The sequence below is a fragment of the Salmo trutta genome, unplaced genomic scaffold (assembly GCF_901001165.1).
Source record: "Salmo trutta unplaced genomic scaffold, fSalTru1.1, whole genome shotgun sequence".
NCBI lineage: Eukaryota > Metazoa > Chordata > Actinopteri > Salmoniformes > Salmonidae > Salmo > Salmo trutta.
Window position 1 is genome coordinate 354,519 of NW_021823456.1, and position 15,435 is coordinate 369,953.

The 15,435-nt window shown below is 46.2% G+C and overlaps 1 protein-coding gene across 1 annotated transcript in view; it reads right to left on the reverse strand.

Annotated features, from left to right (window-relative positions):
• Nucleotides 1-14,860, reverse strand: part of LOC115191044 (CCR4-NOT transcription complex subunit 4) — a gene marked incomplete in the record, with an annotated part of 42,085 nt that extends 27,225 nt beyond the window's left edge. The window contains 3 exon segments of the mRNA XM_029749048.1: nt 297-494; nt 3,242-3,460; nt 14,662-14,860. Of these exon segments, the coding sequence (XP_029604908.1) occupies nt 297-494; nt 3,242-3,391 (348 nt within the window).
• Between the last annotated feature and the right edge of the window lie 575 nt (nt 14,861-15,435).

The window sequence follows — 15,435 nt, forward strand, 5'->3', positions numbered from 1 at the left end:
CCTCCCTCTCCCTCCCTCTCCCTCCCTCCCTCCCTCCCTCTCTCCCCCTCCCTTCTCCCTCCTTCCCCCTCCCTCTCCCTCCCTCCCTCCCTCTCTCCCTCCCTCTCCCTCCCTCTCTCTCTCTCCCTCTCTCCCTCCCTCCCTCTCCCTCCCTCTCTAAGTGAATTTCTAGGAAGCAGGGAATGAAAGGAAGGATAATCTCAGACCAGTCATTGATGACGACGATAATGAACAAATATTCCCTCTGATTCGTTTAGGAGTGTTATTCTCAGATCTCTGGGTGTCTGTGTTCCTACCTCAGGGTCGGCCAGTCTCTGTGACAGGCCCACTAGAAACACCAGGTTTCTCTGCACCACCCTGACGCTGGCCAGGTGCTTCCTGTTTTCTGTCGTCTTCTGTTTCTTCTCCACCTGTTTGGACTTCTTCTCATTCTTTATCCTCTGCAGCTCCTCCGCCGACAGAGGGTTGTACACCGCTGGGAACTCTGGGTAAGGCTGTTACAGAGACAGGAGAGAGAGGGGTGTGTTAGATTAAAGGACAGAGGGTTGTACACCGCTGGGTCCTCTGGGTAAGGCTGTTACAGAGACAGGAGAGAGAGGGGTGTGTTAGATTAAAGGACAGAGGGTTGTACACCGCTGGGTCCTCTGGGTAAGGCTGTTACAGAGACAGGAGAGAGAGGGGTGTGTTAGATTAAAGGACAGAGGGGTTGTACACCGCTGGGTCCTCTGGGTAAGGCTGTTACAGAGACAGGAGAGAGAGGGGTGTGTTAGATTAAAGGACAGAGGGTTGTACACCGCTGGGTCCTCTGGGTAAGGCTGTTACAGAGACAGGAGAGAGAGGGGTGTGTTAGATTAAAGGACAGAGGGGTTGTACACCGCTGGGTCCTCTGGGTAAGGCTGTTACAGAGACAGGAGAGAGAGGGGTGTGTTAGATTAAAGGACAGAGGGTTGTACACCGCTGGGACCTCTGGGTAAGGCTGTTACAGAGACAGGAGAGAGAGGGGTGTGTTAGATTAAAGGACAGGGGGTTGTACACCGCTGGGACCTCTGGGTAAGGCTGTTACAGAGACAGGAGAGAGAGGGGTGTGTTAGATTAAAGGACAGAGGGTTGTACACCGCTGGGTCCTCTGGGTAAGGCTGTTACAGAGACAGGAGAGAGAGGGGTGTGTTAGATTAAAGGACAGAGGGGTTGTACACCGCTGGGAACTCTGGGTAAGGCTGTTACAGAGACAGGAGAGAGAGGGGTGTGTTAGATTAAAGGACAGAGGGTTGTACACCGCTGGGACCTCTGGGTAAGGCTGTTACAGAGACAGGAGAGAGAGGGGTGTGTTAGATTAAAGGACAGAGGTTTGTACACCGCTGGGACCTCTGGGTAAGGCTGTTACAGAGACAGGAGAGAGAGGGGTGTGTTAGATTAAAGGACAGAGGGGTTGTACACCGCTGGGACCTCTGGGTAAGGCTGTTACAGAGACAGGAGAGAGAGGGGTATGTTAGATTAAAGGACAGAGGGGTTGTACACCGCTGGGACCTCTGGGTAAGGCTGTTACAGAGACAGGAGAGAGAGGGGTGTGTTAGATTAAAGGACAGAGGGGTTGTACACCTCTGTGTAAAGCTGTAGGCAGAGAGGCAGCACGTAAACACCGCCCCCGAACTGTCCCAAAATTCCCCGGTTTCCTGTTGTTACCAGAGCAGGCCATACCCCGACATCGCCTTGTTTTCTTTAAATGATTGATTTATGTAGGATGCTACATTTTTGGCCAGTTGCAATTGTAAGTAGGCTTCATTTATTTATTTTTAAATCCCACTTCTATTTGGCAAAATCTTTTTATTGTGAAAGATGCTGTGAAGTCTCATTGATTGTGCTGCTATATTTTCAGCACCAGGCGCTGTCCACCTATTGATTGTGCTGCTATATTTTCAGCACCAGGCGCTGTCCACCTATTGATTGTGCTGCGGTTGGAGCTTTACGTTTCAGCACCACTAAATGGTCCGCTGGCCTGCTTTATTAGCTGACCGTCTTCTGTATTCTCTCTCTCCTCATGAAGGAAGTTAAAATTTTACTTTTGCTTTATTTTAGGCAGGTTAACTTCCTTCTTAGAAAATTACATTTGGCACTTTTTGAATCTCGGGTCTGAGATTTCGTTAGATTATTTTAAATTCTTTTTTTTTTATTTTTATGAAACAAATATTAAATCATTTGGGGGCTTTGGGGGGCCAAATAATATTGCCTGCAGGTCAGATTTGGCCCCGCAGGCTGCCAGTTGGGGAACCCTAGGGTAGGGAATAGACTGGGGTAAGGTTTAGGGTAGGATAGGATATGGGGTAGGGGTTAGACTAGGGTTTAGGGTAGGATATGATACGGGTTCGGGGTTAGACTAGGGTAAGGTTTAGGGTAGGATATGGGGTCGGGGTTAGACTAGGCCAGGGTTTAGGGTAGGATATGGGGTAGGGGTTAGACTAGGGTAAGGTTTAGGGTAGGATAGGATATGGGGTCGGGTTTAGACTAGGGTAAGGTTTAGGGTAGGATAGGATATGGAGTATGGATTAGACTAGGGTAAGGTTTAGGGTAGGGGTTAGACTAGGGTAAGGTTTAGGGTAGGGCTTAGACTAGGGTAAGGTTTAGGGTAGGATAGGATATGGGGTAGAGGTTAGACTAGGCCAGGGTTTAGGATTGGATATGGGGTAGGGATTAGACTAGGGTAAGGATTAGGGTAGGATGGGATATGGATAGGGTAGGATATGGGGTAGGGTAGAGAATAGGGTTTAGGGTAGGATATGGGGTAGAGAATAGGGTTTAGGGTAGGATATGGGGTAGAGAATAGGGTTTAGGGTAGGATATGGGGTAGGGTAGAGAATAGGGTTTAGGGTAGGATAAGGTTCGGGGTTAGACTAGGGTAGGATATGGGGTAGGGGTGAGACTGGGGCAGGGTATGGGATAGGGGTTAGACTGGGGTAAGGTTTAGGTTAGGATGGGATATGGATCGGGGTTAGACTAGGGTAGGATATGGGGTAAGGGTTAGACTAGGCCAGGGTTTAGGGTAGGATATGGGGTCGGGGTTAGACTTGGGCAGGGTTTAGGGTAGGATATATGGGGTTAGACTAGGCCAGGGTTTAGGGTAGGATGTGGGGTCTGGCTTAGACTAGGGCAGGGTTCAGGGTAGGGTAGGATATGGGGGTCGGGGTTAGACTAGGCCAGGGTTTAGGGTAGGATAAGGGGTAGTGGTTAGACTAGGGTAGCGTACCTTTCTGCAGGCAGGGCAGAGGCCGTTCTCGTCTGTGCGGATGCGGTGCCAACAGAAGCGGCAGATCTGGTAGCCGCAGGTGCAGGGGAAGAAGTTGGCATCGTCTATCTCCAGCGACTCCAAACACAGCGGACACTCCATAGGATCCATATCCTTCACCTCTGGACTGCAGGATATCCAAGACGAGGAGCAGAGAGACGTGGCAGGGGGCAGTGCAGGCTGGAAAGAGACGGTGGGGGGAGAAAGAGATTACAACACCGAACAGAAAGTCTCACCAGTGGACAAAGCGTGTAGAATTACAGGAAATTAGCTTTGAAAGTGTCACATTTTCTTTCCGCCAAACAAGAGGGGTGTGAGTGTTAACAGGAGCTGGTTGAATACCCCTGGTGTGAGTGTTAACAGTATCTGGTTGAGTACCCCTGGTGTGAGTCTTAACAGGAGCTGTTTGAGTACCTCTGGTGTGAGTGTTAACAGTATCTGGTTGAGGACCCCTGGTGTGAGTGTTAACAGTAGCTGGTTGAATACCCCTGGTGTGAGTGTTAACAGGAGCTGGTTGAGGACCCCTGGTGTGAGTGTTAACAGTATCTGGTTGAGTACCCCTGGTGTGAGTGTTAACAGTAGCTGTACAGAGAACCAATGACCAACAAAACCACACTGACTCCACAGTACCGTACAGAGAAACAATGATTGGCTTAAAAGGTCTCTGGGTTGAACATGTGTCTGAGTGAGTCTTAACCAACCACTGAGAGAAAGGAAGGCTTTCTATGTTCAGCCGTGTGGCCTGTTTCCCGCTCAGCCATTGGAGGAATGAAATTGATTTAGTGGTCTAGACCTCATTAGAAGTCTCATGTTCTTCTACCCAGAGAGAGATGAGAAGAGCCATTGGAGGAGAGGTTGAAACACAGCACTATGATTTAAGTCTTAAGTGGACACTACACATAATGAGTTGCTGTTTCCGGTTTTAACCGGTTAAAGCCTTCCGGCATGCTTTGGTTAGGTTGGCGCCGAGGACCTCATCTACGCCAACCGAACGAGCTCCATACTCCCTTAAAAAGACCTTCACTTGAAAAATGAGAGGGAGAAAAAACCCGGCGATAGTACTGTTTGTCCATCTTGAGACGCCGTAGCCAGTATATTCTGACTATTCCTCAAAATAGTCAGAATTAAAACTAAAGAATCTAACTCAAGAAAATCGGTCAATAATTTTGACGTGGAGATCTTAGTCGCCCCAATTTCACATCAAACTCTAAGATGTGTATTTTTTCTCAAGTAAAGTTGCAAGACGGCTATTCCTCGTTGAAACAAACTTCACTTTGGCTACCGACTTAGACTTGCAGAGAGAGAAACAAAATGTACTGTGCACAAACAGCCGAAAGAACCCTTGCCAAAGCCCAAAAACACAATAAAATGTCCTAATATATGAAGGAATGGCTGTGAACTGTTTCAGATGGGAAGCGTACAGGAAGACATAACTAACCAGAGTCTTGTGAGGGTAGTAAACAGCAGCCTAATTAAAACTGCCATCAACAACATGCCCAATACTCTACACCCGTACTCATCAATATTCTCTGCTAAGCCAACAGATGACATCCTCTTTATGTGATGACTGACGTCTGAATAGTTCATTATAAACTGACAGAGCAGAGATCTGGTGTGACATGAGGAGTGTTGTATGTCAGGGAAGGTGTGACTCATAACAACTATGAGCATTCAGACTACAGGTACGGTGCCTTGGGAAAGTATTCAGACCCCTTCCCTGTTTCCACCTTCTTACGTTACCGCCTTATTCTAAAATGGATTAAATCATGTGTCCCTCAATCTACACACAATACCCCTTAATGACATCACAATACCCCATAATGACATCACAATACCCCATAATGACATCACAGTACCCCATAATGACATCACAGTACCCCATAATGACATCACAATACCTCATAATGATGCAACAATACCCCATTATGGGGTATTGTGATGTCATTATGGGGTATTGTGATGTCATTATGGGGTATTGTGATGTCATTATGGGGTAGTGTGTGTAGATTGATGAGGGGAAAAGACACATTAATCCATTTTAGAAAAAGACTAATGTAACAAAATGTGGAAAAAGTCAAGGGGTGTGAATACACAGGGACACTGACACACACACACAAAAGAAGAGGAAGAAATTATCTCTCTCTCTCACACACACACACACACACACACACACACACACACACACACACACACACACACACACACACACACACACACACACACACACACACACTCCAGGAAGGATATAATGAGACCGGCTGAGTCAGAGGCACACTGGAAGACTCCCCCAGAGAGGATCATGGGTAAACAACACTCATCAAGCACTCATCGGGATGTCTCAGAGAGAGAGACACAGCATGCCTGTCTGTAAAAAGCTCTGAATGGATGTGCTGGACAATAACAAGGGCCTTTAAAATCCATCCCCCAGATATCTGTCTTTTTAATTGGGAAAGGATCACCTACCGTAATTTCCGGACTATTAAGCGCACCTGAATAAAATCCGCACCCACTGAATTTAAAAAAAATTATTATTTTGAACATAAATAAGCCGCACATGTCTATGCTGCTATAACAGCCTCCACTCTTCTGGGAAGGCTTTCCACTAGATGTTGGAACATTGCTGCTATAACAGCCTCCACTCTTCTGGGAAGGCTTTCCACTAGATGTTGGAACATTGCTGCTATAACAGCCTCCACTCTTCTGGGAAGGCTTTCCACTAGATGTTGGAACATTGCTGCTATAACAGCCTCCACTCTTCTGGGAAGGCTTTCCACTAGATGTTGGAACATTGCTGCTATAACAGCCTCCACTCTTCTGGGAAGGCTTTCCACTAGATGTTGGAACATTGCTGCTATAACAGCCTCCACTCTTCTGGGAAGCCTTTCCACTAGATGTTGGTACATTGCTGCTATAACAGCCTCCACTCTTCTGGGAAGGCTTTCCACTAGATGTTGGAACATTGCTGCTATAACAGCCTCCACTCTTCTGGGAAGCCTTTCCACTAGATGTTGGTACATTGCTGCAGGGGACTTACTTCCATTCAGCCACATGAGCATTAGTGAGGTCGGGCACTGATGTTGGACGATTAGGGTTGGCTCGCAGTCGGCGTTCCAATTCATCCCAAAGGTGTTCGATGGGGTTGAGGTCAGGGCTCTGTGCAGGCCAGTCAAGTTGGAAGCACAGAATCGTCTAGATTAGAATGTCATTGTCTGCTGTAGCGTTAAGATTTCCCTTCACTGGAACTAAGGGGTCCGAACCACGAAAAACAGCCCCAGACCATTATTCCTCCTCCACCAAACTTTACAGTTGGCACTATGCATTCGGGCAGGTAGCATTCTCCTGGCATCCGTCAAACCCAGATTAGTCCGTCAGACGGTGAAGCAGGATTCATCACTCCAGAGAACGATGTGCTTGATTTTATACACCTGTTAGCAATGGCTGAAGAAATTAGCTGAATCCACTCATTTGAAGGGGTGTCCACATACTTTTCTATGTAAATTGTAGGCCTAAAGGTCTAGGAAAATAACCAATTTCACTCAATGTTTCATGCTAACAGATGCATTTTATTTTGTATTTCCAGGGCAACATACTGGTTAGCAAAGCCTTCGCTGTTTTCTCCTCAAACTTTAAAATACCTTTTTACAAAACAATGGTCTCCTGATGATGCTTTAGGCTGACACCTGGGCCTGCATGACTATCAACAAGTGTCCTGGTGCAAAGACCTGGTGACACTGACCAAGGTTCTCCTCAGGCTCCATCTTGTTCTGGTTCTCACAGAGAAGAATGTCTCTTCAGGCTCCATCTTGTCCTGGTTCTCACAGAGAGAGAATGTCTCCTCAGGCTCCATCTTATTCTGGTTCTCACAGAGAGAGAATGTCTCTTCTGGCTGCATTCTGTTCTGGTTCTCACAGAGAGAGAATGTCTCCTCAGGCTACATTCTGTCCTGGTTCTCACAGAGAGAGAATGTCTCCTCAGGCTACATTCTGTTCTGGTTCTCACAGAGAGAGAATGTCTCCTCAGGCTACATTCTGTCCTGGTTCTCACAGAGAGAGAATATCTCCTCAGGCTACATTCTGTCCTGGTTCTCACAGAGAGAGAATGTCTCCTCAGGCTACATTCTGTCTTGGTTCTCACAGAGAGAGAATGTCTCTTCAGGCTGCATTCTGTTCTGGTTCTCACAGAGAGAGAATGTCTCTTCAGGCTGCATTCTGTCCTGGTTCTCACAGAGAGAGAATGTCTCCTCAGGCTGCATTCTGTCCTGGTTCTCACAGAGAGAGAATGTCTCTTCAGGCTGCATTCTGTTCTGGTTCTCACAGAGAGAGAATGTCTCTTCAGGCTGCATTCTGTCCTGGTTCTCACAGAGAGAGAATGTCTCCTCAGGCTACATTCTGTTATGGCTCTCACAGAGAGAGACTGGTCTGCTAAAACACATCCTTGTAGACATTACATACATATGCCTTTTCTCAATTGGGTTAGCTCAACTGCTGCATCCTCTTCTCAGTCCTCGCTTCCTTTAGACAAAGGTAGAAAATAATCAAGGAGAGGCGGCGAGGAGAGGGAAAGCAGACAAAAATACCTGGGCTAGGGCCCACAGACCTGGGCTAGGGCCCACAGACCTGGGCTAGGACCCACAGACCTGGGCTAGGACCCACAGACCTGGGCTAGGGCCCACAGACCTGGGCTAGGGCCCACAGTCCTGGGCTAGGGCCCACAGACCTGGGCTAGGGCCCACAGTCCTGGGCTAGGGCCCACAGACCCGGGCTAGGGCCCACAGACCTGGGCTAGGGCCCACAGTCCTGGGCTAGGGCCCACAGTCCTGGGCTAGGACCCACAGACCTGGGCTAGGACCCACAGACCTGGGCTAGGGCCCACAGACCTGGGCTAGGGCCCACAGTCCTGGGCTAGGGCCCACAGTCCTGGGCTAGGGCCCACAGTCCTGGGCTAGGGCCCACAGTCCTGGGCTAGGGCCCACAGACCTGGGCTAGGACCCACAGACCTGGGCTAGGGCCCACAGTCCTGGGCTAGGGCCCACAGTCCTGGGCTAGGGCCCACAGTCCTGGGGTTGGCAGCCAAGGACTGCTAGTATGTGAAACAATGGCATAGTATTCCTACTGTATCTCACATAGCCTGGTTGGCTTCATGTCTTTCTGTTGTTCCTTCACTATATACTGTCTATAGAATAGCCTGGTTGGCTTCATGTCTGTTGTTCCTTCACTATATACTGTCTATAGAATAGCCTGGTTGGCTTCATGTCTGTTGTTCCTTCACTATATACTGTCTATAGAATAGCCTGGTTGGCTTCATGTCTGTTGTTCCTTCACTATATACTGTCTATAGAATAGCCTGGTTGGCTTCATGTCTGTTGTTCCTTCACTATATACTGTCTATAGAATAGCCTGGTTGGCTTCATGTATTTCTGTTCCTTGTCTATAGGAGGTAGGCCGGGGTCGTGTTCATTAGGCACCAAACTAAAGAAAACGGACCCGGGAGGGACTACCTGAAACTTATAAGAAATGCTTGTTTTCCTTTTTTCTGTTGCAAAACGTTTTGCTACGGTGTGCACTAATGAATGTGACCCAGGGGGTTCAGCCAGTGTAGGTGGCTGTAGTTCTGTCTCACTAGGGGCAGGGGAGAGGCCAGAGAGAGAGCGACACACACACACACACACACACACACACACACACACACACACACACACACACACACACACACACACACACACACACACACACACACACACACACACAGTAGAGGAAGGGAGTCTAAAAATACCCTGTCCCATCCCTAGCATGGAGAGAGGAGGAGCCAGCTCCCTGGTCCTCTCTTTAAAGGGAAGCATGGTGCTCTTCGACCCCTCTCCAGCCACTCCCCTTCTTCTCCTGCCTGCTCTACATGTAAGGCCATCAGCCCTTCCTGGGGCCGGCCCCGTGTTACGGCCCAAATGGAGCCCTATTCCCTTTATAGTGCACTACATTTCACCAGGGTCCACAGGGCTCTGGTCTATAGTAGTGCACTATATAGGGAATAGGGCTCTGGTCTAAAGTAGTGTACTATATAGGGAATAGGGCTCTGGTCTATAGTAGTGCACTATATAGGGAATAGGGCTCTGGTCTAAAGTAGTGCACTATATAGGGAATAGGGCTCTGGTCTATAGTAGTGCACTATATAGGGAATAGGGCTCTGGTCTAAAGTAGTGCACTATATAGGGAATAGGGCTCTGGTCTAAAGTAGTGCACTATATAGGGAATAGGGCTCTGGTCTATAGTAGTGCACTATATAGGGAATAGGGCTCTGGTCTAAAGTAGTGCACTATATAGGGAATAGGGCTCTGGTCTATAGTAGTGCACTATATAGGGAATAGGGCTCTGGTCTATAGTAGTGCACTATATAGGGAATAGGGCTCTGGTCTAAAGTAGTGTACTATATAGGGAATAGGGCTCTGGTCTATAGTAGTGCACTATATAGGGAATAGGGCTCTGGTCTAAAGTAGTGTACTATATAGGGAATAGGTCTCTGGTCTATAGTAGTGCACTATATAGGGAATAGGGCTCTGGTCTATAGTAGTGCACTATATAGGGAATAGGGCTCTGGTCTATAGTAGTGTACTATATAGGGAATAGGGCTCTGGTCTAAAGTAGTGCACTATATAGGGAATAGGGCTCTGGTCTATAGTAGTGCACTATATAGGGAATAGGGCTCTGGTCTAAAGTAGTGCACTATATAGGGAATAGGGCTCTGGTCTATAGTAGTGCACTATATAGGGAATAGGGCTCTGGTCTAAAGTAGTGCACTATATAGGGAATAGGGCTCTGGTCTAAAGTAGTGCACTATATAGGGAATAGGGCTCTGGTCTATAGTAGTGCACTATATAGGGAATAGGGCTCTGGTCTAAAGTAGTGCACTATATAGGGAATAGGGCTCTGGTCTATAGTAGTGTACTATATAGGGAATAGGGCTCTGGTCTATAGTAGTGCACTATATAGGGAATAGGGCTCTGGTCTAAAGTAGTGTACTATATAGGGAATAGGTCTCTGGTCTATAGTAGTGCACTATATAGGGAATAGGGCTCTGGTCTATAGTAGTGCACTATATAGGGAATAGGGCTCTGGTCTATAGTAGTGTACTATATAGGGAATAGGGCTCTGGTCTAAAGTAGTGCACTATATAGGGAATAGGGCTCTGGTGTAAAGTAGTGTACTATATAGGGAATAGGGTGCCATTTAGGGGACAGCCCCACTGGACACAGGCCAGAGGTGGGGTATCCGAGTGGGCCCTACCCTGATTGGATGGGTGATAGGCCTGCAGAGTGGAGCTCGTCTGACTCAACCTCCTGCATGTGTCTAGTATGAAATTAGAAACAGCCACGGACGTATTTTAGCCTCCCAGTTAAGTTACTGTCCAGTGTTGAGACTCGGGCTGAGGTTTCCCAGGATGCAGTCATGGTAGGATCTGTCTGTCTGGCTACAGAGGGAACCGCCACTGTGGTCGTTCCTAGCAGGCGGCGTAGAGAGGAGCTGTGTCTGCACCATATACTCTCACTACTGGTGTCCCCCAGGGCTTCGTTCTAGGCCCTCTCCTCTCTACAGACCAAGTCACTCTGCTCCTCACATGGTCTCTCCGATCATTGCTGTGTTGACACTTCACTAATCTTCTATATTTAAATCAACTTTTACATTTTTATAATTATTTCTCTCAAAAACTTTTGTATATTGTCCCATACAATAATCTGTACTCTTTACTTTTGTGCCAAAAAAAAGAGAAAAATATTTTAGGGACCCCATTGTAGTTTCCCTGTGACAAAAGTAGGGGTCGCCACCCCACCTTTGAATACCACTGCTCTATAACATCAGCAGAGTGACATACCACTGCTCTATAACATCAGTAGAGTGTGACATACCACTGCTCTATAACATCAGTAGAGTGACATTCCACTGCTCTATAACATCAGCAGAGTGACATACCACTGCTCTATAACATCAGCAGAGTGACATACCACTGCTCTATAACATCAGCAGAGTGACATACCACTGCTCTATAACATCAGCAGAGTGTGACATACCACTGCTCTATAACATCAGTAGAGTGTGACATACCACTGCTCTATAACATCAGTAGAGTGTGACATACCACTGCTCTATAACATCAGTAGAGTGTGACATACCACTGCTCTATAACATCAGCAGAGTGACATACCACTGCTCTATAACATCAGCAGAGTGACATACCACTGCTCTATAACATCAGCAGAGTGTGACATACCACTGCTCTATAACATCAGTAGAGTGTGACATACCACTGCTCTATAACATCAGTAGAGTGTGACATACCACTGCTCTATAACATCAGTAGAGTGTGACATACCACTGCTCTATAACATCAGTAGAGTGTGACATACCACTGCTCTATAACATCAGCAGAGTGACATACCACTGCTCTATAACATCAGCAGAGTGACATACCACTGCTCTATAACATCAGTAGAGTGACATGCCACTGCTCTATAACATCAGTAGAGTGACATACCACTGCTCTATAACATCAGCAGAGTGACATACCACTGCTCTATAACATCAGCAGAGTGACATACCACTGCTCTATAACATCAGCAGTGTGACATACCACTGCTCTATAACATCAGCAGAGTGTGACATACCACTGCTCTATAACATCAGCAGAGTGACATACCGCTGCTCTATAACATCAGCAGAGTGACATACCGCTGCTGTATAACATCATCAGAGTGACATACCACTGCTCTATAACATCAGTAGAGTGACATACCACTGCTCTATAACAATCAGTAGAGTGACATACCGCTGCTCTATACCATCAGTAGAGTGACATAGCACTGCTCTATAACAATCAGTAGAGTGACATAGCACTGCTCTATAACATCAGTAGAGTGACATACCACTGCTCTATAACATCAGTAGAGTGACATAGCACTGCTCTATAACATCAGTAGAGTGACATAGCACTGATCTATAACATCAGACTTTTCCTCACACAGGAAGTGGCGCAGGTCCCAACCCAGGCACTTGTCATCTCCAGTCTAGACTGCTGTAACTCTGTTGTCTGGGCTCCCCGATGAGCCATCAAACCCCTGCAACTTATCCAGAATTTTTATTTTACCTTTATTTAACCTTTATTTAACCTTTATTTAACCTTTATTTAACTCGGCAAGTCAGTTAAGAACAAATTCTTATTTTCAATGACGGAGTAGGAACAGTGGGTTAACTGCCTTAGTCCAGGGGCAGAACGACAGATTAATACCTTGTCAGCTCAGGGGATTTGATCTAGCAACCTTTCAGGTTACTGGCACAACGCTCTAACCACTAGGCTACCTGCCACCCCACAACGAATGACACAGCTCGCCTGGTCGTTCAACATTCCTAAATTCTCCCATGTCACCTTGCTCCTCAGCACACTCCACTGGCTTCCAGTCGAAATTCGCATCATCTTCAAGACCATGGTGCTCGCCTACGGAGGAGCAAGGGGAACTGCCCCTCCCTACCGTCGGGCTATGCTCAAACCCTACACCCCAACCCGAGCACTCGGTCCTGCCACCCCTGGTCTCTTGAGGCCTCCCAACTAGGGCTGGGCAATATAGACCAAAAAATCATATCTTGCTTTTTTCAAATTTATGGGCGATTGTGGGGGTATGAATGTCCGAGCTGTGTGCTAGTCATTTAAAAACAGACAGCTCTGTGCTTTCAACATGTCAATAACTCTCACAAATACAAGTAGTGATGAAGTCAATCTCTCCTCTACTTTAAGCCTGGAGAGATTGACAAGCATATTATTAATGTTTGCTCTCTGTCTACATCCGAGTGCCAGCCGTGCTGCCCTGTTCTGAGCCAACTGCAATTTTCCAAACCATGGAGGATTAGGGCCTTGTAAAATACCGCCATGCAGAGAACGTGGACAAAATCCAAACATTAAAACGGAATTGAACAATATTCAGTAAGGTTTATCATAAGACATGAACAGAATGCTTCAGTGATTTGTATTTCCTGCAACTTTCTAAACAGGCAACGAGATCTCCCTTGTGTGTACGTGCCCGTCTACCACTTTGTGTAGACGTTAGCAAAAATGCTAATAAAAACTGTCTCCTGGTAGGTGGAAAGGCTTTCCCAAAAACATTCTCAATTAAATGTTAACTACAAAGTAGCCTATGCTTACCTGACAGAATGATTATCTTTATTATTTACAAACTCTACCATCATGTGCGCTACAAAAACACTGCTAAACAACAGCCTCGATAGGAGCACGTTAAAGGGTAACAACACCCAAAAATATCTGTAACTGTTTTAAAGTCACCATCGGCCTCATGGTAAATCCCTGAGCAGTTTCCTTCCTCTCCGGCAACTTAGTTAGTAAGGATGTCTGTATCTTTGTAGTGACTGGGTGTATTGATACACCCTCCAAATTGTAATTAATAACTTCACCATGCTCAAAGGGATATTCAATGTATTTGTTTAACCTTCTACCAAGCTTGCTGGTCTTTTTGGTTGAATCTGTGTTTGAAATTCACTGCTAGACTGCGGAACCTTAAAGATAATTGTATGTATGGGGTACAGAGATGATGTAGTCGTTCAAAAATCATGTTAAACACTATTGCACACAGTGAGTTCATGCAACTTTTACTCAATACCATTGTAATACATTTGGAAAGACTTCAAAAAACATATTTCCACTTTAACATTACTATACGGGGTATTGTGTGTAGGCCAGTGACAAACTCATCTAAATGTTATCTATTTTAAATTCAGGCTGTAACAACAAAATGTGATAAAACTAAAGTGGTGTGAAAAGTTTAAAGGCACTGTATTTGACAGATGCTTTACACTTTTAAAAAAAAGCCGGTCAAGTGACGCGAATGTAGCTAGCTAGCTAGCGCTAGCGGATGAAGCTAGCAACTCTCGGTAGGCTAGCTAGCTAGCCAGACAACCCAAGAATAACAAACAAAACTGAATACTTATGACATTCTAAAAATATATATATATATTGTCATATTTTAAACAAGAACACTACACTACTTTCAGACGTATAAAACACGTTTCAAACGAGAAAGAAGTGTCAGGTTTGCTATCTGTTAGCTAACTTGGTTTAGCATTAGCAGAAAAGGAAAACCGTTCAACACTGACAGTGCGGCCTATCCCTTCCCGGCAAAGCCTGCGACTCTCCTACTCAGATTACCTCCAAGACCTGCAAGCATTTTTGGGCGAACCTTTTGACTTTTCCACTGCTCTTATAACATGAACTTCGAAGACAGGGGTAGGATATTTGTGAATGATGGGTTTGTACTCCATCCCCATTTACTTTTGTAATCATTGCAAGCTATCTGGCGCTAGTTTCAGGCGAGAGTTTGAGTTACTCACCCTGTCTATTTTTGCTGGGATTTCTCTCCAGGGGATATCCAGACCAAACTGGGGTAGGGATTGATTATATTTCTGAGCTGGCAACTTTATTTCAGTCAGAGTTTAAATTCAATTCTAGTTGTATTTCTTGAGAAAACGCCTTGCTTTTTCTTTTCAGCCTCTGTGTAATGAAAGCGGTACCTTCTCTTCTTCTTCGTGTGGTCTGACAGACTAGAGGCTTTGTTGCGTATTACTGCCATTCACAGGTCGGAGTGTGAATTGCACATTTTGTTCAAATCAAATCAAATTGTATTGGTCACATAAACATATTTAGCAGATGTTATTGCATGTGTAGCGAAATGCTTGTGTTCCTAGCTCCAGCAGTGCAGAAGTATCCACTTCACAAAAAAGGGAAAAGGGGAATGGGTTTTTTTTTTTTTTTTAAATTGCACCACAATCTAACCCTACCACAGGAGGCTGGTGAGGGGAGGACGACTCATAATAATGGCTGGAACGGAGCGGACGCAATGGCATCAAATACATGGAAACCATGGAAACCATTCCACATCAGCCGTTACCACGAGCTCGTCCTCCCCAATTAAGGTGCCACCAACCACCTGTCAACCCTACATATACTCCACTGTCCCCAACAAGCCCACCACCGCTTCCCACTACTTTGGCCCTACCAGATCCTACAACAGGGTTTCGGCCTGGGGGGCTGGAACCCCGTCTCTCAAAACCCCATGTAGTTCTTCTACACTTAAACCTCTTGACGCCCAATAACTTATCTGCTGC